Source organism: Taudactylus pleione, unplaced genomic scaffold (assembly GCF_031769625.1).
Source record: "Taudactylus pleione unplaced genomic scaffold, aTauple2 ptg001224l, whole genome shotgun sequence".
NCBI lineage: Eukaryota > Metazoa > Chordata > Amphibia > Anura > Myobatrachidae > Taudactylus > Taudactylus pleione.
Window position 1 is genome coordinate 528813 of NW_028285624.1, and position 24126 is coordinate 552938.

General features: G+C 46.2%; 1 protein-coding gene across 1 annotated transcript in view; it reads right to left on the reverse strand.

The window, feature by feature from the left end:
- The window catches only part of LOC148451003 (sialic acid-binding Ig-like lectin 16), a 104714-nt gene that overhangs the window by 25453 nt on the left and 55135 nt on the right, over positions 1 to 24126 (reverse strand). Inside the window, exons 7-9 of the mRNA XM_088462396.1 lie at positions 13792 to 13833; positions 5128 to 5379; positions 1196 to 1237 (exon numbers count right to left, since the gene is read on the reverse strand). Coding sequence (XP_088318522.1) covers positions 1196 to 1237; positions 5128 to 5379; positions 13792 to 13833 — 336 coding nt within the window. The remainder of the gene's footprint in view (positions 1 to 1195; positions 1238 to 5127; positions 5380 to 13791; positions 13834 to 24126) is intronic.

Here is a 24126-nt window from a genome sequence, read left to right on the forward strand (position 1 = left end):
AATGAATACTTGAACACAGGAGAATAACTGAATACTTGAACACAGGAGATCAGTGTATGAACTGAATACCCAAACACAGGAGATCAGTGTATGAGCTGAATACTTGAACACAGGAGATGGACTGACTACTTGACCACAGGAATGCACTTGAGAATGTTAGGGATCCTAGTTGCAGGCTTGCTTGAAGAACACAGGAAAATGTCCTGGGAATCGCTAGAGATCCAGGTGCTGATTTGCACAGAGAAACACAGAGAAATGTGGATACAGGCATGTACTGGGAATTGCTAGAGATCCAGCTGAGAGCTAACTAGTAATTAGCATGAAAGCTGACACCACAGTAACTGGCTGCAAGAAAGCTAAGAAAAGACAACACAGGAACTGTTACATGAAACACTGGAGTTCTGTGAGAGCTAAAGTAACATACTGAGAATTAGCATGGAAGCTAATGCAAGTAACACTGGAGAACAGCAAGTTGAACAGCAGTTTCCTGTTCCTGGAGTCAGACTTAAATTCCCTTAGGTAGCTGGTCATTTGATCAGAGGATCAGCTGAGAGACCACAGGACTACCATTGGGAGAGACTAGTCAGGTGATATGGACCAACATGGCTGCGCCCATGCCCGGCACCCCGGGAACCAGGACACATGCACGAAAGCCCTAGGAGACCCTGGGGAGAATACTCAGTCACCACTCACCTCCACTCCCAGCACCTGAACACCTAAGTCCAAGGAAGCCGGCGCGGAGGTGAGTAGAGGCCGATGCCAGGCCGCATCCTGACAGCTAGGTAACAGTGATCTCTAGCCCAGTATCCAAATCAAAAATATGTTGGGGACAGCGCAGGAACTGGAAACTAATACAGGTATCTGGATTACAGCTCTAAAAGAAGGGGGACATTAGAGCACTGCCACTTTTATGATTCAATACAATAGCTCATCTGAGAAACCATTGCAAGTTGTTCGGTGGTTTGGAAGCAGTTACTCTCAAGCACTCGTATTTACAAAACATCGTATTGTTGATATAATAATGTTGAATATATTTAATTTACTACTTTTGACAAATTAGATATTTTTAAGCTATGATATACTGTATAATAATGATATACTGTATAATATGAATATATGTTATTATTTTATGTTACAGCAACAATCCAAACAAATACTGTAATACAGCAGTGTAAATAAATATATAATGCCATACCTTTAGATTGGGCAATGCTGACATCCGGTATTCTAGGCTTGTCTGTAATGAAACAACTATTGTAGAATTTGTAGAAAAAAATCTTTTTGGTAGTTGTTAAGATTTTAAGTTAGTATAAGCGAAATCACTGCTGTACACAATAATGGGCAAATGGATCTTCTACACTAAACTATACTTACAGTACACCGAACAGATGAAAATTGTACAAGTGATCAGGCTTTGCTGAAAATGATTAAGGCCAGGATAACCTAAAATGTGTACTGTATAAAACTGTGGATGCATGATACTACATCATTACATAGATAGTGTGGTGGTTTGATAAATGCAAAACCATGTTACGTTAAACCATCTTTTGAAAATAAATAATTACTGTAAATACTCAAGCAGTAGAGCCACCTACTGTACCAAAATGTAACCAGTTGCTGCACTGTATGTTCTGGGTCTGGTATCCATTAAAACAGAGAGCAACAAACCTGTGGGAACCAGCACGGCTTTTGTGGTCTGTGTTAAGCCCCTCTACCATGATATTGACCAACCCCATACTAGTCAAGCTGTGCTTGCTCCAGAGGCAGCTTAAGAAAGGAGGGGTCCGTGTGTAGTCTCCATTCGGGCCCCATCTGCTATCTCAGGTAGGGCAGGGGTTAGGCTCTACAGCGCATGCGCAGGTCTCTGGGAAGATGGCCACCACACAATGGCTGTAATGGTTTAAACTGACAATTACGACTAGCTTCATGTAGTTAGAATTTCTAAGTTTGCAACACAGAAGCAAATAGTTCCATGTGTTTTGTGTCTGACTGTGGTGTATGAGATTGGCTGTTCAAGTCCCCTGCATGGCATGTTGAGCGACCTGTATTTTAAATACAGGAGGATTTAACTAAAGGTGCACACATCTCCTGTACCTCAATCAAACAAACCTTCCCCAATACGTCAGTGGAACATTGGGGAACAAACTTGCATTGATGAGGAAACAGTGGATCCTTGCCAATGCAGGGTTAGCCATTGTAGAAATGGAGACAGTGTTTCCATTTTGGAAAAAAATGATCCGTAAAAAGGGTATCTGGGTACTCAGAAACCCGCCCTGGGTGCACCACTGCATATGATAGGTAAAGGATCATTAAGTGTTCTATTAGCTTCCTCCATCTGTGACTCACCACAGCCTACTCCTACAATCTACAGTGAGTTGCTCTACTCTAGCCCTTGTCCCTTCCTTTCTGTATTTTTACTTTAGTTTCTTGTTTCATGATATGTACATGTGCAATGGTTCTTTCTTGGCAATGGTTGTCTGCTCTATGTTCTTTGTTTTTATGTTTCCTCCATGGCCAGTTATGTGTACACTTTGTGATGCATTATAAACAAAAGATAGACCTAGTAATCATTGCATATTCCTTCATCTTTCAACACTGCTATATCTCCTATAAGCCATGTCTATTGATGCGTTGGGGTACATTTCTACCTGATAATTTGCTGATCAACACAGATCTTTTACTTTTTACTGTCTCAAAGGGTCAACCCGGGTCGAAATTCCCGTTTTTTACCAGGGTTGGAGAGCCGAGAATTTAGACCCGGGTTGACCCTTTCAGACAGAAAAAATAACTGTGCTAGTCAGCAAATTACCAGGTAGAAATGTTTAACCTGGTAATTTGTTTCTTTGTCTGAAAGGGTGTTCAGGCTGGGGCCGGCAAAATGACCCGGCATTTGAGTTGGGTATTAGATAAAATTCTGTGTGAAAGTTGTATAACTAAAGTTTCTAAAACAGACAAGTGGTGATGTTGCCCATAGCATCAATCAGACTATAACTATAATTTCTCTATTGCATTACAGGAAATGATAGACAGAATCTGATCGTTGCTATGGGTAACATATTCACTTGTCTGTTTTAGAAACTTTAGTTATACAACTTTCACACAGAATTTTACCTAATACCCGACTCAAGTGCTGGGTCATTTTGCCGGTCCCACCCTGATTTAGAAGCCTGTTTTAGAAGCTATAGTAAATCTTCTGTAACACATTGGGGTAAATTTACTAAGATTCGAGTTTGGTCAAGTTTTTTTTTTTTAATCTCGATTTGCATCGCTGAATCTCGGGTGATTTTCCCGTTTTTCATCTCGCAAATTTACTAAGAAGTGAGTTTAGCTGAAAGTGATTATTCCGATGGTGAAGCAGATAGAGATATCTCCCCCAAGTTGCAAGTTACAATTAGATTACTCACCCGAGATTGCAGTGTTTTCTCTTTGCAAATCTCTCCTGAGCAAGCAGCCTGTACATATATCAGTGAGATATGTACAGCCTGCTTGTGTGTTATACCTGTAAAAGAAGGGTTACATATAAAAAAAAATTATGTAGGGCCCCCCCAAAAGAATAACCAGCCCCCGACTGGTCAGCCAGTCCTGTTTCCAAAAATTACGGGGAACAAAACGAATAGGGTTCCCCCGTAATTTAGGAACCAGCACCTGGCTGTAGGGCCAGTGCAGGTTTTCAATATAGGGGTAAAAATGATATATAGCTGATTGGCTGGTGGCTCCTGACAGTTCGCAGTCATGAGCCGGGTAGCGGTGTATGTGGTCACACACATACACCGATAACGTAACTATATGGTTTGGGTGCCGGTTTGTTTTTTTGCCAAGACCCCTGGATGCTACAGAGACCAGCACGAGGATGGGGGTGAGTATAAGATCTTTTTTTTCAGATACTCCAAACGGGATCTACAGGGACAAGTGGATGTGAACATCTGGCAGTAGGTAAGTATGTGTGAGTGAGGTATGTATGTAATAAAGCTCTACTATATACGGTGTGTGTGTTCTGTCTTGTTTTACTATTTATTTTACAGTGGGGGTACGGGTGCCGACAGCCTGCTGGCACTTGTAGTTCCACAAGTGCAAAAGGGCAGGCATGCTGGCACCTGTAGTTCCACTGTAAAATACATTAGTTTTCTACTATTTTACACTTTATTACCCCCGTACCTACAGCCCAGGGGTGCGAGGAAGAGCCCTGTGCTTCAGACCAAGCCTTGGGTTTCGGGAGAGGGGGGGCCCATTTATGGCGGGTCCCCACCTCCCCTGAGATTACCGGCTTGGCCTGCCTGGCTTGGGGTAAGAATTCTTTGGCGATGGAGACCCGATAATAGAGTCTCTTGGCTGCGGCATTGCACCCTGGGCGGTTTGGGTCCGGTGCTGGTGTTAAATTTAGGGGGACCCCTATGCAATTTTTTTTTCCTTATATTTAAAACCAGCACTGGCCCTGCAGCCAGGTGCAGGTTCCTAAATTATGGGGGAATCCTACTCGTTTTGTTCCCCATAATTTTTGGAACCAGGACTGGCTGACCAGTCCGGAACTGGCTATGGCTTTTGGGGGGGACTCTGCATAATTTTTTTTTTTTTTAATAAAAACACTATACATTACCTACACATGCAGAAACAAACAAATCACACTGATCTGTGTATGTTTCTGGAAACCTCGCAGATCAGGAGGGTGAGTGTTTGAAACTTCAATTTGTCTGCTGTAATCTCACCCGAGATTAAAATCTCGAATTTTAGTAAATTTGCAAACTGCATCTTTTCATGAAAAGTACTTCCGAGTTTGCCTGATGGTGAGAAGATTTGAGTTTGCGATGTCACCCGAGTTTGACAAGTGAGATTAAAGAACTCTCTCCCAAACTCACCCGAGTTTGCCTTTAGTAAATTTGTGAGATGAAAAACATGCCTAAACTCACCCTAGATTGCAATCTCGACCAAACTCGAATCTTAGTAAATTTACCCCATTCAGTCGAATTTTGTCACACTTACGTAAACATGTTCTTACTTTGCTCTAACCTGGTCCACGTCACTTGTGTCTCTCCAGGAAATGCATTTCTTAAGCAAGAAATTAATTAGTGCACCTCTAAATGAGCACCATTATGTTTTACTACTGCTTTGCTATACACCGACAAAACTTACATTGTACAGTTACTTTGACACTTTTGTTAGATTTCCCAAGTCCATTCCATGCTACGCAGTAATAGGTATCAGTGTTGCTAGATGTTATGTCCATCAGACTGAGCTCCAGCCCTTGTCCAGTAGTACTGCTGAGAACATTAGCTCCTCCCTTCATCCAGGTCACATTAGCTACCGAGTTACTGTCTGCCGAGCAGCTTAATCTCAGCGAGTCTCCTTCCTGCACTGTCACAAGTTCCGTTATCTGTATTATTCCTAGAAAAGCATAAAACTATGAATACATGTTGGCAAAGTTGTTAGATACCTATCTGTGTGGAGTTTGTATGTTTTACTTGGGCTTTTGGGTTTCCACCCACAGTCGGAATACATACTAGTAGATTAATTTGCTGCTAACAAAAATTAATCTACAGTATATGTGCATGTGTGTGAGTTTATTTTGTGATCTCCAATGGACAGGAATCAGTGTAAATAAATGTACTCTGTACAACACTGCATAATATGGCGTTGTACATATATTAGGGGTGTGCACCGGCCACTTTTCGTGTTTTGTGTTTTGGTTTTGGATCTGGATCTTTCTTCGTGTTTTGGATCTGGATTGGTTTTGCCAAAACCACCCTTCCGTGTTTTGGGTTCTGGGTTTTGTGTTTTGGATCTGTATTTTTTTTTAAAAAAGCATAAAAACAGCTAAAATCACAGAATTTGTAGGTTTTTCTGCTCCTATGCTATTATTAACCTCAATAACCTTAATTTCCACTCATTTCCAGTCTATTCTGAACACCTCACACCTCACAATAGTGTTTTTATGTCCAAAACGTTGCACCGAGGTAGCTGGATGACTATGCTAAGCGACACGAGTGGGCGGCACAAACACGTGACCCATCTAGGCATGAAACTGCAGTGGCAGACAGGATGGCAGTTTGAAAAACTAGGCCCCAAACTGTACATAATGCAAAGAAAAAAAAGAGGTGCAAGATGGAATTGTCCTTGGGCCCTCCCACCCACCCTTATGTTGTATAAACAGGACATGCACACTTTAACAAACCAATCATTTCAGCGCCAGGGTCTGCCACACAACTGTGGCTGAAATGATTGGTTCGTTTGGGCCCCCACAAAACAAGCTGGCAATTAATGTGTCCCTGCACAAACTGGCTCTATGGAGGCAAGATGTCATCCTCATCCTCCTCATCCACCGATTCCTCACCCTCTTCAGTGTGTACATCCTCATCCTCACAAAGTATTAACTCGTCCCCACTTGAATCCACCACCACAGGTCCCTCTGTACCTTCTGGAGGCTGGTCTCCCTGGAAGAGCTGATAATTCATTTTGATGAACATCATCTTCTCCACATTCTGTGGAAGCAACCTCCTACGCCTTTCGCTGACAAGGTTCCCGGCTGCACTAAACACTCTTTCGGAGTACACACTGGAGGGGGGGGCAACTCAGGTAAAATAGAGCCAGTTTGTACAGGGGCCTCCAAATTGCCTCTTTTTCCTGCCAGTACAGGTATGGACTGTCTGCCATGCCTACTTGGATGCTGTCACCGATGTAATCCTCCACCATTCTGTCAATGGTGACAGTATCATATGCAGTGACAGTAGACATGTCAGAAATTGTTGCCAGGTCCTTCAGTCCGGACCAGATGTCCAAACTTGGTCCTGCCTGCCCTGCATCACCGCCAGCGGGTTGCTTAGGATACCTAAGTTTTTTCCTGGCAGCCCCAGTTGCAGGAGAAAATGAAGAAGGAGCCGTTGACGTGTCACGTTCCGCTTCAGCTGACAGTGTGTTCACCAGCAGGTCTTTGCACCTCTGCAGGCTTGTGTCGGCCGGAAAGAGAGACACCACATAGGCTTTAAACCTAGGATCGAGCACGGTGGCCAAAACGTAGTGGTCTGATTTCAACAGATTGACCACCCTGGAATCCTGGCAAAGCGAATGAAGGGCTTCATCCACAAGTCCCACATGCCGAGCGGAATCGCTCCGTCTTAGCTCCTCCTTCACTTTCTCCAGCTGCTTCTGCAAAAGCCTGATGAGGGGAATGACCTGACTCAAGCTGGCAGTGTCTGAACTGACTTCACGTGTGGCAAGTTCGAAGGGCTGGAGAACCTTGCACAACACGGAAATCATTCTCCACTGCGCTTGAGTCAGGTGCATACCCCCTCCTTTGCCTATGTCATAGGTGGATGTATAGGCTTGTATGGCCTTTTGCTGCTCCTCCATCCTCTGAAGCATATAGAGGGTTGAGTTCCACCGCGTCACAACCTCTTGCTTCAGGTGATGGCGGGGCAGGTTCAAGAGTGTTTGCTGGCGCTCCAGTCTTCGGCACGCAGTCGCTGAATGGCGAAAGTGGCCAGAAATTTTTCGGGCCACCCAAAGCGTCTCCTGCACGCCCCTGTCGCTTTTCAGAAAATTCTGCACCACCAAGTTTATTGTGTGAGCAAAACATGGGACGTGCTGGAATTTGCCCAGATGTAATGCCCGCACAATATTGGTGGCGTTGTCAGATATCACAAATCCCCAGGAGAGTCTAAGTGGGGTAAGCCACTGGGCGATGATTTCCCTCAGTTTCTCTAAGAGGTTGTCGGCGGTGTGCCTCTTACTGAAACCGGTGATACACAGCGTAGCCTGCCTTGTAACGAGCTGGCATTTCTGAGATGCTGCTACTGGTGACGCTGCTGCTGTTGCTGCGTAAGGTGATACATCTACCCAGTGGGCTGTCACAGTCATATAGTCCTTAGTCTGCCCTGTTCCACTTGTCCACATGTCCGTGGTTAAGTGGACATTGTGTACAACGGCATTTTTCAGGACACTGAGGACACTTTTTCTGACGTTTCTGTACAGTCTCGGTATCGCCTGCCTAGTGAAGTGGAATCTAGACGGGATTTGGAACCGGGGACACACTACCTCCATCAATTGTCTAAATCCCACTGCACTAATGGCGGATACCGGACGCACGTCTAACACCAACATAGCAGTCAAGGCCTCAGTTATACGTTTTGCTTCAGGATGACTGCTGTCGTACTTCATCCTCCTCGCTAAGGACTGTTGGAGGGTCAATTGTTTAGTAAAAGTAGTGGTGTTCCTACTTCCTCTCTGGGATGATGAACAACTCCCAGCAGCAGCAACAGCAGCAGCGGCAGCAGTAGGCGTAGCAATGCAGGATCCTCCGGAGGAATCCCGGATAGGAGAGTCAGTCATGCCAGTGACATGGCCTGCAGGACTACTTCCGATCCTAACTAAGGAGGAAATTGACGAGGAGGGAGTTGACGGTGTGGTTTGCAGGCGCTTGGATACAACAGGACAACGGGATTTAGGTGTCCCTGGACTGCTTACGGTCTTAGCCAAAGTTTCTGAACTTGACAGTAACTTTTTATGAACGCGCTGCAGGTGCCGTATAAGGGAGGATGTTCCTAGGTGGTTGACGTCCCTACCCCTACTTATTTCACCTTTACATATGGTACATATGGCAAGACAGTTGTTGTCCGGATTTGGATAGAAATATTGCCAGACCAAAGAGGTGGAATGTTTGGTCTTCTGCCCAGGCATGACCGTGATGGGCTTTTTCATCCCACGGACAACAACTGTCTCCCCCGGAGCCTGATTTAAACAAACCACATCACCATCAGAATCCTCCTCGCCAACTTCCTCCTCAGCGCCAGCTACACCAGTATCCTCATCCTGTTGTACTTCAACAGTGACATCTTCAATTTGCATATCAGCAAGTGGACTGTGGGTGCTCCTTTCAGCACTTGCAGGGGGCGTGCAAATGGTGGAAAGAGCCACCTCTTCCCGTCCAGTGCTGGGAAGGTCAGGCATCGCAACCACCACCACACTTGGACTCTCCTTGGGGATTTGTGATATCTTCTTAGAAAGCACAGTTCTTCGCTGTGCTTTTGCCAGCTTAACTCTTTTGATTTTTTTAGTGGGAGGAGGGCTTCCATCGTCATGTGAAGCTGAACCACTAGTCATGAACATACTAGGGATCGACCTTAGCCGTTCCTTGCCACTCCGTGTCGTAAATGGCATATTGGCAAGTTTACGTTTCTCTTCAGCTGATTTAAATGTCTTTTTCAAGGTCATTTTCCTGAACTTTGCCATTTGGGATTGTATGTGCCCTCTACTATGACATTGGGCATCGGCCTTGGCAGACGACGTTGATGGCATGTTATCGTCTATGTCATGACTAGTGGCAGCAGCTTCAGCACTAGGAGGAAGTGGTTCTTGATCTTTCTCTATTTTATTTTTATCGGAGAAAGTTTGGTCCTCCATTTATGTTATATCGATTTGATATATACGTGCGGCTAAACACAGAAAATATTTTTTTTTTGGGTTTGGACTGGAGTGTACTTTGTGGGTTACAGCACCCTTTAACGGTCAAGCCAGCCGGCCCTTTACTTATGACACAGGCGCACGCTTGGCACTACTTTGTTGATGCACGTGCGGCTACTGCGCACACAATTCACAAACACAGAAAATAATTTTTTTTTGGTTTGGACTGGAGTGTACTTTCGGGGGTTACAGCACCCTTTAACGGTCAAGCCAGCCGGCCCTTTACTTATGACACAGGCGCACGCTTGGCACTACTTTGTTGATGCACGTGCGGCTACTGCGCACACAATTCACAAACACAGAAAATAATTTTTTTTTTGGTTTGGACTGGAGTGTACTTTCGGGGGTTACAGCACCCTTAACGGTCAAGCCAGCCGGCCCTTTACTTATGACACAGGCGCACGCTTGGCACTACTTTGTTGATGCACGTGCGGCTACTGCGCACACAATTCACAAACACAGAAAATAATTTTTTTTTTGGTTTGGACTGGAGTGTACTTTTGGGGGTTACAGCACCCTTAACGGTCAAGCCAGCCGGCCCTTTACTTATGACACAGGCGCACGCTTGGCACTACTTTGTTGATGCACGTGCGGCTACTGCGCACACAATTCACAAACACAGAAAATAATTTTTTTTTGGTTTGGACTGGAGTGTACTTTCGGGGGTTACAGCACCCTTTAACGGTCAAGCCAGCCGGCCCTTTACTTATGACACAGGCGCACGCTTGGCACTACTTTGTTGATGCACGTGCGGCTACTGCGCACACAATTCACAAACACAGAAAATAATTTTTTTTTTGGTTTGGACTGGAGTGTACTTTCGGGGGTTACAGCACCCTTAACGGTCAAGCCAGCCGGCCCTTTACTTATGACACAGGCGCACGCTTGGCACTACTGTGTTGATGCACGTGCGGCTACTGCGCACACAATTCACAAACACAGAAAATAATTTTTTTTTTGGTTTGGACTGGAGTGTACTTTCGGGGGTTACAGCACCCTTAACGGTCAAGCCAGCCGGCCCTTTACTTATGACACAGGCGCACGCTTGGCACTACTTTGTTGATGCACGTGCGGCTACTGCGCACACAATTCACAAACACAGAAAACAATTTTTTTTTGGTTTGGACTGGAGTGTACTTTCGGGGGTTACAGCACCCTTTAACGGTCAAGCCAGCCGGCCCTTTACTTATGACACAGGCGCACGCTTGGCACTACTTTGTTGATGCACGTGCGGCTACTGCGCACACAATTCACAAACACAGAAAATATATTATATTTTTAGCACTTGGGGGGAGCACCCCTGATGGACAGAGCACCCCCTGGACAACACTACAGCACCTCTTTAGGACTGGGACACTGCACAGGACTTTGGAGTGGACACAGCCCCTATGGAGAACTGACTGCACAACACAGTCCAGCCAGCCCCTATGGACTTTGAAGTAGTGGACACAGCCCCTATTAACAACAGCAGCACAGCACAACACAGCCAGCCCCTATGGACTTTGAAGTAGTGGACAACAGCAGCACTACACTACACTACACTACACAGCCCTAACTCCCACCCTCCCTCTTCACTGTCCACAGCCGAGTGAGAAAATGGCGCCGACGTGGGTACCTTATATAGGATCCAAAACCCGCGAGACTCGGAAGGCGGGAAGATGACGTTTTGCCTCGATTTCAGAATCCGAGTCAGGCGGGAAAAGTCGAGCCTGACTCGGATCGGACTCGGATCGGGGGGGCTCGGGGGGGTTCGGATTTCAGAAATCCGAACCCGCTCACCCCTAACATATATATATATATATATATATATATATATATATTCTAGCAAAAAGCGATAAAGCATAAACATTTATACATGATTTACATAATTATCATGATGGGTGTTAAGAAGCTTAGAATCTTTCATATCATTAGTCAGAAGGACAAATATAGTTATTACACAAAACCATATAAGTGGCCTAAGCCAATTTATTGATAACAATTGAATCAGTCTGTGATGACAAAAACACAATTGTAAATATGGACATATGACGGAAGTCCATTCCGGCTGTCGGGTATTAAACACTGATGCAGTGCCAGGCTTGTGTTCTGTGATCAAAACCCCTTAATTATGTTTTCCCTTTGGGCCTTAGGAGTCTATGTTGCTATATTATGACTTAGGCCTTTTTGTGCTGACTTTTTCCCCTGTCCTGTCTTTTTCTCCTTCTCTTTGCTTCGTGCACCTTCTCCCTCTCTGCCTCCTACTCTCCTCTGCCCGTCCATCATTTCGATGCCCTCATTGCTTCTTCCCTGCCTGTCATGTCCAGCACAGCCCACGTTGTCATCCCCTCCACCCAGAATTTGAATGCATAGGATTCTATCATCTAACCAAGTGTTTTGATTCAGATTCGGTTTTGGTTTCCTTATAAATCAATGAAGATCAATAAATAAAAATTTGATAAAAATGTATCTAAAAAAGCGATAAAACAGCTATTTCGGACCTGCCGATTTCGGTTTTTAGATCAGAGTTCCGAACCGACTGCAGAACCAACCCGGGTCTCGAATTGACTCGAAAACTCAAAGTGATCCTGAACTGGGACTCGAGTAGTCTTGAGATCCCTAAGTTTAGGTGTGTTTATATTTCAGGATAACTAAACCGCACATCTCCAGCAAGGAATGGGATTGTATGGCTGCCGGTTCAAATCCCGACAGTGGCTGGCCGAGGGTAGGAAATCCCGACAGCGGAGGTAAGTACAGATAATCCTCCCCTCCCCCCCTAACCCTCCTTTAGGAGTGCCTAACCCTAACCTCCCCCCTAGTGCCTAACCCTAACCTCCGCCCGTTAGTGCCTAAACCTAATCCCCCCTCCCTGCACCCTGAACATAACTGTCCGGGGTGGTGCCTAACCCTAACCTTCCACTGGGGGTGCCCTAAACATAACCCCCTCCCTGCGCGGCTAAGAGGTCGGGCGACTGTACTTACCTCGTTCTGGCCCACGTCATTCTGCATTCCGACGTTGGGATTATGACAGGCGTCGGTATCTTGACGCCTGTCATAAATCCCTAACCGGCATTCCGGTCACATAACTGGATCCCATCTAGCAAGAACCATATGGACCTCTGGTTGTGGGTGTACTTCACCAAAGAAATCCATCTACAGGACATCGGGGGACAAAGTGGCAGCTGTTTAAGTAGAACATTTATAAGGCAATACCATTCAAAGCAAAATATGCAAGAATTTACCCCCAGGTTCTAGAATTTGCAGTACCTGCCCAGGAACTAAAATAAGAGCTTCCTTGCACAGTGCAGGAACCACAAACTGTCATCCTGGTTCCAGTGCTAGAAGGCAACGGCCCTACATCCCGTCCATTTTGTATACTGGGTCTCATTCAGACCCGCTCGCGAGTGCCTCCGTGAGACCCGAATAACTACGGGGTAGCCGTCGTTATGGGTCTCGCACCAAAGGGGGTGTGCTGTTGATGGTGAGTGACAGCACACCCCCTTTGGTGGGCGTGCCGGGGGCATGGCTGCCCAGATGGAGGCGTTCCCATGGGAACGCCTACCGTCTGGGTCCGGCCCCACTGACATCACTAGTGATGTCAGTGGGAGCGCTCTCGGCTCTGATAGAGCCAAAAGCACTCCAGGGCTTGCGGCAGACGAGACCCTACCGCAAGGGTCTCGTCGCAAGCCCGATGGTCGCGATGGTCTTGACCATCGCGACCATCATCATGGACGCTCGCATAAGCTGTGGGTGGTAACCCACAGCTATGCAAGCGTCCACAAGGCCGCTTCGCAAAAAAAAACCACGCCCTGATTCAGAGCGGGCGCTCGTTCAGAGCGTCCGGCTCTGAATCAGGCCCTATGTTTTAAAACACCAACTCAGACCTCATTGAATTCTACTACAAGTCATTTCAGTTGATGGGATGCAATTAAACTCATGTGATTTACTAAATATAATGACAATATATATAATATACTAGTAAATAAATGGACCCTGGATCTACAGAGTCACCTCACCTGCCGGTGAGCAGTTCCCCCCTATCCCCACCTCCTCTCGTCCCCACCCCCTCCTGTCCCCTCCCGACCCATTATGCTTGCCCCCACCCATTCCTCTTTTCTTCCATCGCTGCGGCACCCGCATGCACATCACACCTAATGTAGTGGGAGCTGGGGCGCACGTCGTGCATGTGCCACAGCTGCAATTAGGTCATCGCGCAAATATGCGTAATGACCTCATTTAGATCAGGGAGCAATTTTATAATTAATAATATATATCTACTGATGTACTGATTGTTGAATTAAAAAATATTGTTTTTAAGATCTAAAACATTTAAGAAGAGTATAAAAAATGATGTGTCCATACCTTTAGATGAGAAAACGACGATGTCTGGTTTTCTAGGTGGATCTGAAATTAAACAGCATTGGTGCAACTTTAAAAAATTCAGTTTACATCGCATTCATTTTTACATTCTTGTTGTCATACAGATAGAAGGTTATGGACATCAGACCCCTCTACCCCAAAAATGTAAATTTATCTAACGGGCATAGGACTTAAGGACCCTTTTAACTAGGGGTGTGCACCGGCAACTTTTCGTGTTTTGTGTTTTGGTTTTGGATCTGGATCTTTCTTCGTGTTTTGGATCTGGATTGGTTTTGCCAAAACCACCCTTCCGTGTTTTCGGTTCTGGGTTTTGTGTTTTGGATCTGTATTTTTTTTAAAAAAAGCATAAAAACAGCTAAAATCACAGAATTTGTTAGTTTCTCTGCTCCTATGCTATTATTAACCTCAATAACCTTAATTTCCACTCATTTCCAGTCTATTCTGAACACCTCACACCTCACAATAGTGTTTTCATGTCCAAAAGGTTGCACCGAGGTAGCTGGATGACTATGCTAAGCGACACGAGTGGGCGGCACAAACACGTGACCCATCTAGGAGTGACACTGCAGTGGCAGACAGGATGGCAGTTAGAAAAACTAGGCCCCAAACTGTACATAATGCAAAGAAAAAAAAGAAGTGCAAGATGGAATTGTCCTTGGGCCCTCCCACCCACCCTTATGTTGTATAAACAGGACATGCACACTTTAACAAATCAATCATTTCAGCGCCAGGGTCTGCCACACAACTGTGGCTGAAATGATTGGTTCGTTTGGGCCCCCACAAAACAAGCTGGCAATTAATGTGTCCCTGCACAAACTGGCTCTACGGAGGCAAGATGTCATCCTCATCCTCCTCATCCACCGATTCCTCACCCTCTTCAGTGTGTACATCCTCATCCTCACAGAGTATAATTCGTCCCTGCTGGAACCACAGGTCCCTCTGTACGTTCTGGAGGCTGGTCTCCCTGGAAGAGTTGATAATTCATTTTATGAACATCATCTTCTCCACATTTTGTGGAAGCAACCTCCTACGCCTTTCGCTGACAAGGTTCCCGGCTGCACTAAACACTCTTTCGGAGTACACACTGGAGGGGGGGCAACTCAGGTAAAATAGAGCCAGTTTGTACAGGGACCTCCAAATTGCTTCTTTTTCCTGCCAGTACAGGTACGGACTGTCTGACATGCCTACTTGGATGCTGTCACCGATGTAATCCTTTAACAGACAGACGCACGCTTGTCGCTGCTGCTTTGAGGATTCAAGTGCGGCTACAGCCCACACAATTCACAAAGACAGAAAAAAAAAAAGAATATTTTTATTGTTTGTGGAGCACACTTTGAGGGTTACACCACCCTTTAACAGACAGACGCACGCTTGTCGCTGCTGCTTTGAGGATGCAAGTGCGGCTACAGCCCACACAATTCACAAAGACAGAATAAAGAAGAAGAATATTTTAATTGTTTGTGTAGAACACTTTGAGGTGTCACCACACTTTAACAGACAGACGCACGCTTGTCGCTGCTGCTTTAAGGATGCAGGTGCGGCTACAGCCCACACATTTCACAAAGACCGAAAAAAAAAAGAACAATATTTTAATTGTTTGTGTAGAACACTTTGAGGTGTCATCACCCTTTAACAGACAGACGCACGCTTGTCGCTGCTGCTTTAAGGATGCAGGTGCGGCTAAAGCCCACACAATTCACATAGACAGAAAAAAAAAGAACAATATTTTAATTGTTTCTGTAGCACACTTTGAGGGTGTCACCACCCTTTAACAGACAGACGCACGCTTGTCGCTGCTGCTTTGAGGATGCAAGTGTGGCTACATCGCACACAAGTCACAAACACATTAAAAAAATAGTTTTTTATTTTTTGGAACACTTTGAGAGTTACACCACCCTTTAACAGACAGACGCACGCTTGTCGCTGCTGCTTTAAGGATGCAGGTGCGGCTACAGCCCACACATTTCACAAAGACCGAAAAAAAAAAGAACAATATTTTAATTGTTTGTGTAGAACACTTTGAGGTGTCATCACCCTTTAACAGACAGACGCACGCTTGTCGCTGCTGCTTTAAGGATGCAGGTGCGGCTACAGCCCACACAATTCACATAGACAGAAAAAAAAAGAACAATATTTTAATTGTTTCTGTAGCACACTTTGAGGGTGTCACCACCCTTTAACAGACAGACGCACGCTTGTCGCTGCTGCTTTGAGGATGCAAGTGTGGCTACATCGCACACAAGTCACAAACACATTAAAAAAATAGTTTTTTATTTTTTGGAACACTTTGAGAGTTACACCACCCTTTAACAGACAGACGCACGCTTGTCGCTGCTGCTTTAAGGATGCAGGTGCGGCTACAGCCCACACATTTCACAAAGACCGAAAAAAAAAAGAACAATATTTTAATTGTTTGTGTAGAACACTTTGAGGTGTCATCACCCTTTAACAGACAGACGCACGCTTGTCGCTGCTGCTTTAAGGATGCAGGTGCGGCTACAGCCCACACAATTCACATAGACAGAAAAAAAAAGAACAATATTTTAATTGTTTCTGTAGCACACTTTGAGGGTGTCACCACCCTTTAACAGACAGACGCACGCTTGTCGCTGCTGCTTTGAGGATGCAAGTGTGGCTACATCGCACACAAGTCACAAACACATTAAAAAAATAGTTTTTTATTTTTTGGAACACTTTGAGAGTTACACCACCCTTTAACAGACAGACGCACGCTTGTCGCTGCTGCTTTAAGGATGCAGGTGCGGCTACAGCCCACACATTTCACAAAGACCGAAAAAAAAGAACAATATTTTAATTGTTTGTGTAGAACACTTTGAGGGTGTCACCACCCTTTAACAGACAGACGCACGCTTGTCGCTGCTGCTTTAAGGATGCAGGTGCGGCTACAGCCCACACATTTCACAAAGACCAAAAAAAAAAGAACAATATTTTAATTGTTTGTGTAGCACACTTTGAGGGTGTCACCACCCTTTAACAGACAGACGCACGCTTGTCGCTGCTGCTTTAAGGATGCAGGTGCGGCTACAGCCCACACAATTCACAAAGACAGAAAAAAGAACAATATTTTAATTGTTTGTGTAGCACACTTTGAGGGTGTCACCACCCTTTAACAGACAGACGCACGCTTGTCGCTGCTGCTTTAAGGATGCAGGTGCGGCTACAGCCCACACAATTCACAAAGACAGAAAAAAGAACAATATTTTAATTGTTTGTGTAGCACACTTTGAGGGTGTCACCACCCTTTAACAGACAGACGCACGCTTGTCGCTGCTGCTTTAAGGATGCAGGTGTGGCTACAGCCCACACATTTCACAAAGACCAAAAAAAAAAGAACAATATTTTAATTGTTTGTGTAGCACACTTTGAGGGTGTCACCACCCTTTAACAGACAGACGCACGCTTGTCGCTGCTGCTTTGAGGATGCAAGTGTGGCTACATCGCACATAAGTCACAAACACATTAAAAAAATAGTTTTTTATTTTTTGGAACACTTTGAGAGTTACACCACCCTTTAACAGACAGACGCACGCTTGTCGCTGCTGCTTTGAGGATGCAGGTGGAATCTAGACGGGATTTGGAACCGAGGACACACTACCTCCATCAATTGTCTAAATCCCACTGCACTAATGTCGGATACCGGACGCACGTCTAACACCAACATAGCAGTCAAGGCCTCAGTTATACGTTTTGCTTCAGGATGACTGCTGTCGTACTTCATCCTCATCGCTAGGGACTGTTGGAGGGTCAATTGTTTAGTAAAAGTAGTTATGTTCCTACTTCCTCTCTGGGATGATGAACAACTCCCAGCAGCAGCAACAGCACTAGGAGGAAGAGGTTCTTGATCTTTCCCTATTTTATTTTTATCGGAGAAAGTTTGGTCCTCCATTTATGTTATATTGATATATATACGTGCGGCTAAAGCGCACACAAACACAGAAAATATTATTTTATTTTTGCTGGAGAGTAGTGCACTTTGTGGGTTACACCACCCTTTAAGAAATGAGCCAGCCGGCTCTTTACTTATGGGACACAGGTGCACGCTTGGCGCTGCTCCTTTGTTGATGCACGTGCAGCCACAGTGCACACAATTCACAAACACAGAAAATAATTTTTTTTTTGGTTTGGACTGGAGTGTACTTTCGGGGGTAACAGCACCCTTAACGGTCAAGCCAGCCGGCCCTTTACTTATGACACAGGCGCACGCTTGGCACTACTTTGTTGATGCACGTGCGGCTACTGCGCACACAATTCACAAACACAGAAAATAATTTTTTTTTGGTTTGGACTGGAGTGTACTTTCGGGGGTTACAGCACCCTTTAACGGTCAAGCCAGCCGGCCCTTTACTTATGACACAGGCGCACGCTTGGCACTACTTTGTTGATGCACGTGCGGCTACTGCGCACACAATTCACAAACACAGAAAATAATTTTTTTTTGGTTTGGACTGGAGTGTACTTTCGGGGGTTACAGCACCCTTTAATGGTCAAGCCAGCCGGCCCTTTACTTATGACACAGGCGCACGCTTGGCACTACTTTGTTGATGCACGTGCGGCTACTGCGCACACAATTCACAAACACAGAAAATAATTTTTTTTTAGGTTTGGACTGGAGTGTACTTTCGGGGGTTACAGCACCCTTAACGGTCAAGCCAGCCGGCCCTTTACTTATGACACAGGCGCACGCTTGGCACTACTTTGTTGATGCACGTGCGGCTACTGCGCACACAATTCACAAACACAGAAAATATTTTTTTTTTTGGTTTGGACTGGAGTGTACTTTCGGGGGTTACAGCACCCTTAACGGTCAAGCCAGCCGGCCCTTTACTTATGACACAGGCGCACGCTTGGCACTACTTTGTTGATGCACGTGCGGCTACTGCGCACACAATTCACAAACACAGAAAATAATTTTTTTTTGGTTTGGACTGGAGTGTACTTTTGGGGGTTACAGCACCCTTTAACGGTCAAGCCAGCCGGCCCTTTACTTATGACACAGGCGCACGCTTGGCACTACTTTGTTGATGCACGTGCGGCTACTGCGCACACAATTCACAAACACAGAAAATAATTTTTTTTTAGGTTTGGACTGGAGTGTACTTTCGGGGGTTACAGCACCCTTAACGGTCAAGCCAGCCGGTCCTTTACTTATGACACAGGCGCACGCTTGGCACTACTTTGTTGATGCACGTGCGGCTACTGCGCACACAATTCACAAACACAGAAAATAATTTTTTTTTTGGTTTGGACTGGAGTGTACTTTCGGGGGTTACAGCACCCTTAACGGTCAAGCCAGCCGGCCCTTTACTTATGACACAGGCGCACGCTTGGCACTACTTTGTTGATGCACGTGCGGCTACTGCGCACACAATTCACAAACACAGAAAATAATTTTTTTTTTGGTTTGGACTGGAGTGTACTTTCAGGGGTTACAGCACCCTTAACGGTCAAGCCAGCCGGCCCTTTACTTATGACACAGGCGCACGCTTGGCACTACTTTGTTGATGCACGTGCGGCTACTGCGCACACAATTCACAAACACAGAAAATAATTTTTTTTTTGGTTTGGACTGGAGTGTACTTTCGGGGGTTACAGCACCCTTAACGGTCAAGCCAGCCGGCCCTTTACTTATGACACAGGCGCACGCTTGGCACTACTTTGTTGATGCACGTGCGGCTACTGCGCACACAATTCACAAACACAGAAAATAATTTTTTTTTTGGTTTGGACTGGAGTGTACTTTTGGGGGTTACAGCACCCTTAACGGTCAAGCCAGCCGGCCCTTTACTTATGACACAGGCGCACGCTTGGCACTACTTTGTTGATGCACGTGCGGCTACTGCGCACACAATTCACAAACACAGAAAATATATTATTTTTTTAGCACTTGGGGGGAGCACCCCTGATGGACAGAGCACCCCCTGGACAACACTGCAGCACTCCTTTAGGACTGGGACACTGCACAGGACTTTGGAGTGGACACAGCCCCTATGGAGAACTGACTGCACAACACAGTCCAGCCAGCCCCTATTTACTTTGAAGTAGTGGACACAGCCCCTATTAACAACAGCAGCACAGCACAACACAGCCAGCCCCTATGGACTTTGAAGTAGTGGACAACAGCAGCACTACACTACACTACACTACACAGCCCTAACTCCCACCCTCCCTCTTCACTGTCCACAGCCGAGTGAGAAAATGGCGCCGACGTGGGTACCTTATATAGGATCCAAAACCCGCGAGACTCGGAAGGCGGGATGATGACGTTTTGCCTCGATTTCAGATCCGAGTCAGGCGGGAAAAGTCGAGCCTGATTCGGATCGGACTCGGATCGGGGGGGCTCGGGGGGGTTCGGATTTCAGAAATCCGAACCCGCTCACCCCTACTTTTAACATTACATTGGTAACTCTGCGGTTAGACCCCAGAGCTCTTCTCAGAGATTATAGTATCTTGAAAAAGGGCCCATGCTGTTTTCTTGTATCACCCTCTTCTCATAGAGTCACCAGGTCAATGCTGAACACTTTTCTCCATATCAGGTCCACTACACTCTGTGGTATTCTCTGTTACAGTGGGAACCAGCACAGGCTGTCTAGTGGTGTTGGGTTGCTCTATAATGGGGAGACCAATGCTCTTTGGTCTCCCTATTTTTAGGGAAACAGCCTGGTCTGTCTACCACTGGGGGTGACTAAGAATTTCAGTGTGCATGCTGATGTATTATGATTTAAATAGTTCCATTGAAACTAGGGGTGAGCGGGTTCGGATTTCTGAAATCTGAACCCCCCCGAGCCCCCCCGATCCGAGGCAGTTCCGAGTCAGGCTCGACTTTTCCCGCCTGACTCGGATCTGAAATCGAGGCAAAACGTCATCATCCCGCCTTCCGGGTCTTGCGGGTTTTGGATCCTATATAAGGTACCCGCGTCGGCGCCATTTTTTCACTCGGCTGTGGACAGTGAAGAGGGAGGGTGGGAGTTAGGGCTGGCTGGGCTGTGTAGTGTAGTGTAGTGTAGTGCAGAGTAGTGTTGTGCTGCGCTGTGCTGCGCTGTGCTGCTGTTGTCCACTACTTCAAAGTCCATAGGGGCTGGCTGTGTTGTGCTGTGCTGCTGTTGTTAATAGGGGCTGTGTCCACTACTTCAAAGTCCATAGGGGCTGGCTGGACTGTGTTGTGCAGTCAGTTCTCCATAGGGGCTGTGTCCACTCCAAAGTCCTGTGCAGTGTCCCAGTCCTAAAGGGGTGCTGTAGTGTTGTCCAGGGGGTGCTTTGTCCATCAGGGGTGCTCCCCCCAAGTGCTAAAAAAATAATATTTTTTGTGTGTTTGTGAATTGTGTGCGCAGTAGCCGCACGTGCATCAACAAAGTAGTGCCAAGCGTGCGCCTGTGTCATAAGTAAAGGGCCGGCTGGCTTGACCGTTAAAGGGTGCTGTAACCCCCAAAGTACACTCCATACCAAAAAAAAATATTTTCTGTGTTTGTGAATTGTGTGCGCAGTAGCCGCACGTGCATCAACAAAGTAGTGCCAAGCGTGCGCCTGTGTCATAAGTAAAGGGCCGGCTGGCTTGACCGTTAAAGGGTGCTGTAACCCCCAAAGTACACTCCAAACCAAATAACAAAATATTTTTTCTGTGTTTGTGAATTGTGTGCGCAGTAGCCGCACGTGCATCAACAAAGTAGTGCCAAGCGTGCGCCTGTGTCATAAGTAAAGGGCCGGCTGGCTTGACCGTTAAAGGGTGCTGTAACTCCCAAAGTACACTCCAGTCCAAACCAAAAAAAAAATTATTTTCTGTGTTTGTGAATTGTGTGCGCAGTAGCCGCACGTGCATCAACAAAGTAGTGCCAAGCGTGCGCCTGTGTCATAAGTAAAGGGCCGGCTGGCTTGACCGTTAAAGGGTGCTGTAACTCCCAAAGTACACTCTAGTCCAAACCAAAAAAAAAAATATTTTCTGTGTTTGTGAATTGTGTGCGCAGTAGCCGCACGTGCATCAACAAAGTAGTGCCAAGCGTGCGCCTGTGTCATAAGTAAAGGGCCGGCTGGCTTGACCGTTAAAGGGTGCTGTAACCCCCAAAGTACACTCCAGTCCAAACCAAAAAAAAAAATATTTTCTGTGTTTGTGAATTGTGTGCGCAGTAGCCGCACGTGCATCAACAAAGACGCAGCGCCAAGCGTGCGCCTGTATCCCATAAGTAAAGAGCCGGCTGGCTCATTTCTTAAAGGCTGGTGTAACCCACAAAGTGCACTACTCTCCAGCAAAAATAAAAAAATATTTTCTGTGTTTAGCCGCACGTATATATCAAATCGATATAACATAAATGGAGGATCAAACTTTCTCCAATAAAAATAAAATAGAGAAAGATCAAGAACCACTTCCTCCTAGTGCTGAAGCTGCTGCCACTAGTCATGAGATAGACGATAACATGCCATCAACGTCGTCTGCCAAGGCCGATGCCCAATGTCATAATAGAGGGCACATACAATCCCAAATGACAAAGTTCAGGAAAATGACCTTGAAAAAAACATTTAAATCAGCTGAAGAGAAACGTAAACTTGCCAATATGCCATTTACGACACGGAGTGGCAAGGAACGGCTAAGGTCGATCCCTAGTATGTTCATGACTAGTGGTTCAGCTTCACATGACGATGGAAGCCCTCCTCCCACTAAAAAAATCAAAAGAGTTAAGCTGGCAAAAGCACAGCGAAGAACTGTGCTTTCTAAGAAGATATCACAAATCCCCAAGGAGAGTCGAAGTGTGGTGGTGGTTGCAATGCCTGACCTTCCCAGCACTGGACGGGAAGAGGTGGCTCTTTCCACCATTTGCACGCCCCCTGCAAGTGCTGAAAGGAGCACCCACAGTCCACTTGCTGATATGCAAATTGAAGATGTCACTGTTGAAGTACAACAGGAAGAGGATACTGGTGTAGCTGGCGCTGAGGAGGAAGTTGGCGAGGAGGATTCTGATGGTGATGTGGTTTGTTTAAATCAGGCTCCGGGGGAGACAGTTGTTGTCCGTGGGATGAAAAAGCCCATCACGGTCATGCCTGGGCAGAAGACCAAACATTCCACCACTGGTCTGGCAATATTTCTATCCAAATCCGGACAACAACTGTCTTGCCATATGTACCTTATGTAAAGGTGGAATAAGTAGGGGTAGGGACGTTAACCACCTAGGAACATCCTCCCTTATATGGCACCTGCAGCGCGTTCATAATAAGTTACTGTCAAGTTCAGAAACTTTGGCTAAGACCGTAAGCAGTCCAGGGACACCTAAATCCCGTTGCCCTGTTGTATCCAAGCGCCTGCAAACCACACCGTCAACTCCCTCCTCGTCAATTTCCTCCTTAGTCAGGATCGGAAGTACTCCTGCAGGCCATGTCACTGGCATGACTGACTCTCCTATCCTGGATTCCTCCGGAGGATCCTGCATTGCTATGCCTCCTGCAGCCGCTACTGCTGTTGCTGCTGCTGGGAGTCGTTCATCATCCCAGAGAGGAAGTAGGAACACCACTACTTTTACTAAACAATTGACCCTCCAACAGTCCTTAGCGAGGAGGATGAAGTACGACAGCAGTCATCCTGAAGCAAAACGTATAACTGAGGCCTTGACTGCTATGTTGGTGTTAGACGTGCGTCCGGTATCCGCCATTAGTGCAGTGGGATTTAGACAATTGATGGAGGTAGTGTGTCCCCGGTTCCAAATCCCATCTAGATTCCACTTCACTAGGCAGGCGATACCGAGACTGTACAGAAACGTCAGAAAAAGTGTCCTCAGTGTCCTGAAAAATGCCGTTGTACCCAATGTCCACTTAACCACGGACATGTGGACAAGTGGAACAGGGCAGACTAAGAACTATATGACTGTGACAGCCCACTGGGTAGATGTATCACCTTACGCAGCAACAGCAGCAGCATCACCAGTCGCAGCATCTCAGAAACGCCAGCTCGTTCCAAGGCAGGCTACGCTGTGTATCACCGGTTTCAGTAAGAGGCACACCGCCGACAACCTCTTAGAGAAACTGAGGGAAATCATCGCCCAGTGGCTTACCCCACTTAGACTCTCCCGGGGATTTGTGATATCTGACAACGCCACCAATATTGTGCGGGCATTACATCTGGGCAAATTCCAGCACGTCCCATGTTTTGCTCACACAATAAACTTGGTGGTGCAGAATTTTCTGAAAAGCGACAGGGGCGTGCAGGAGACGCTTTGAGTGGCCCGGAAAATTTCTGCCCACTTTCGCCATTCAGCGACTGCGTGCCGAAGACTGGAGCGCCAGCAAACACTCTTGAACCTGCCCCGCCATCACCTG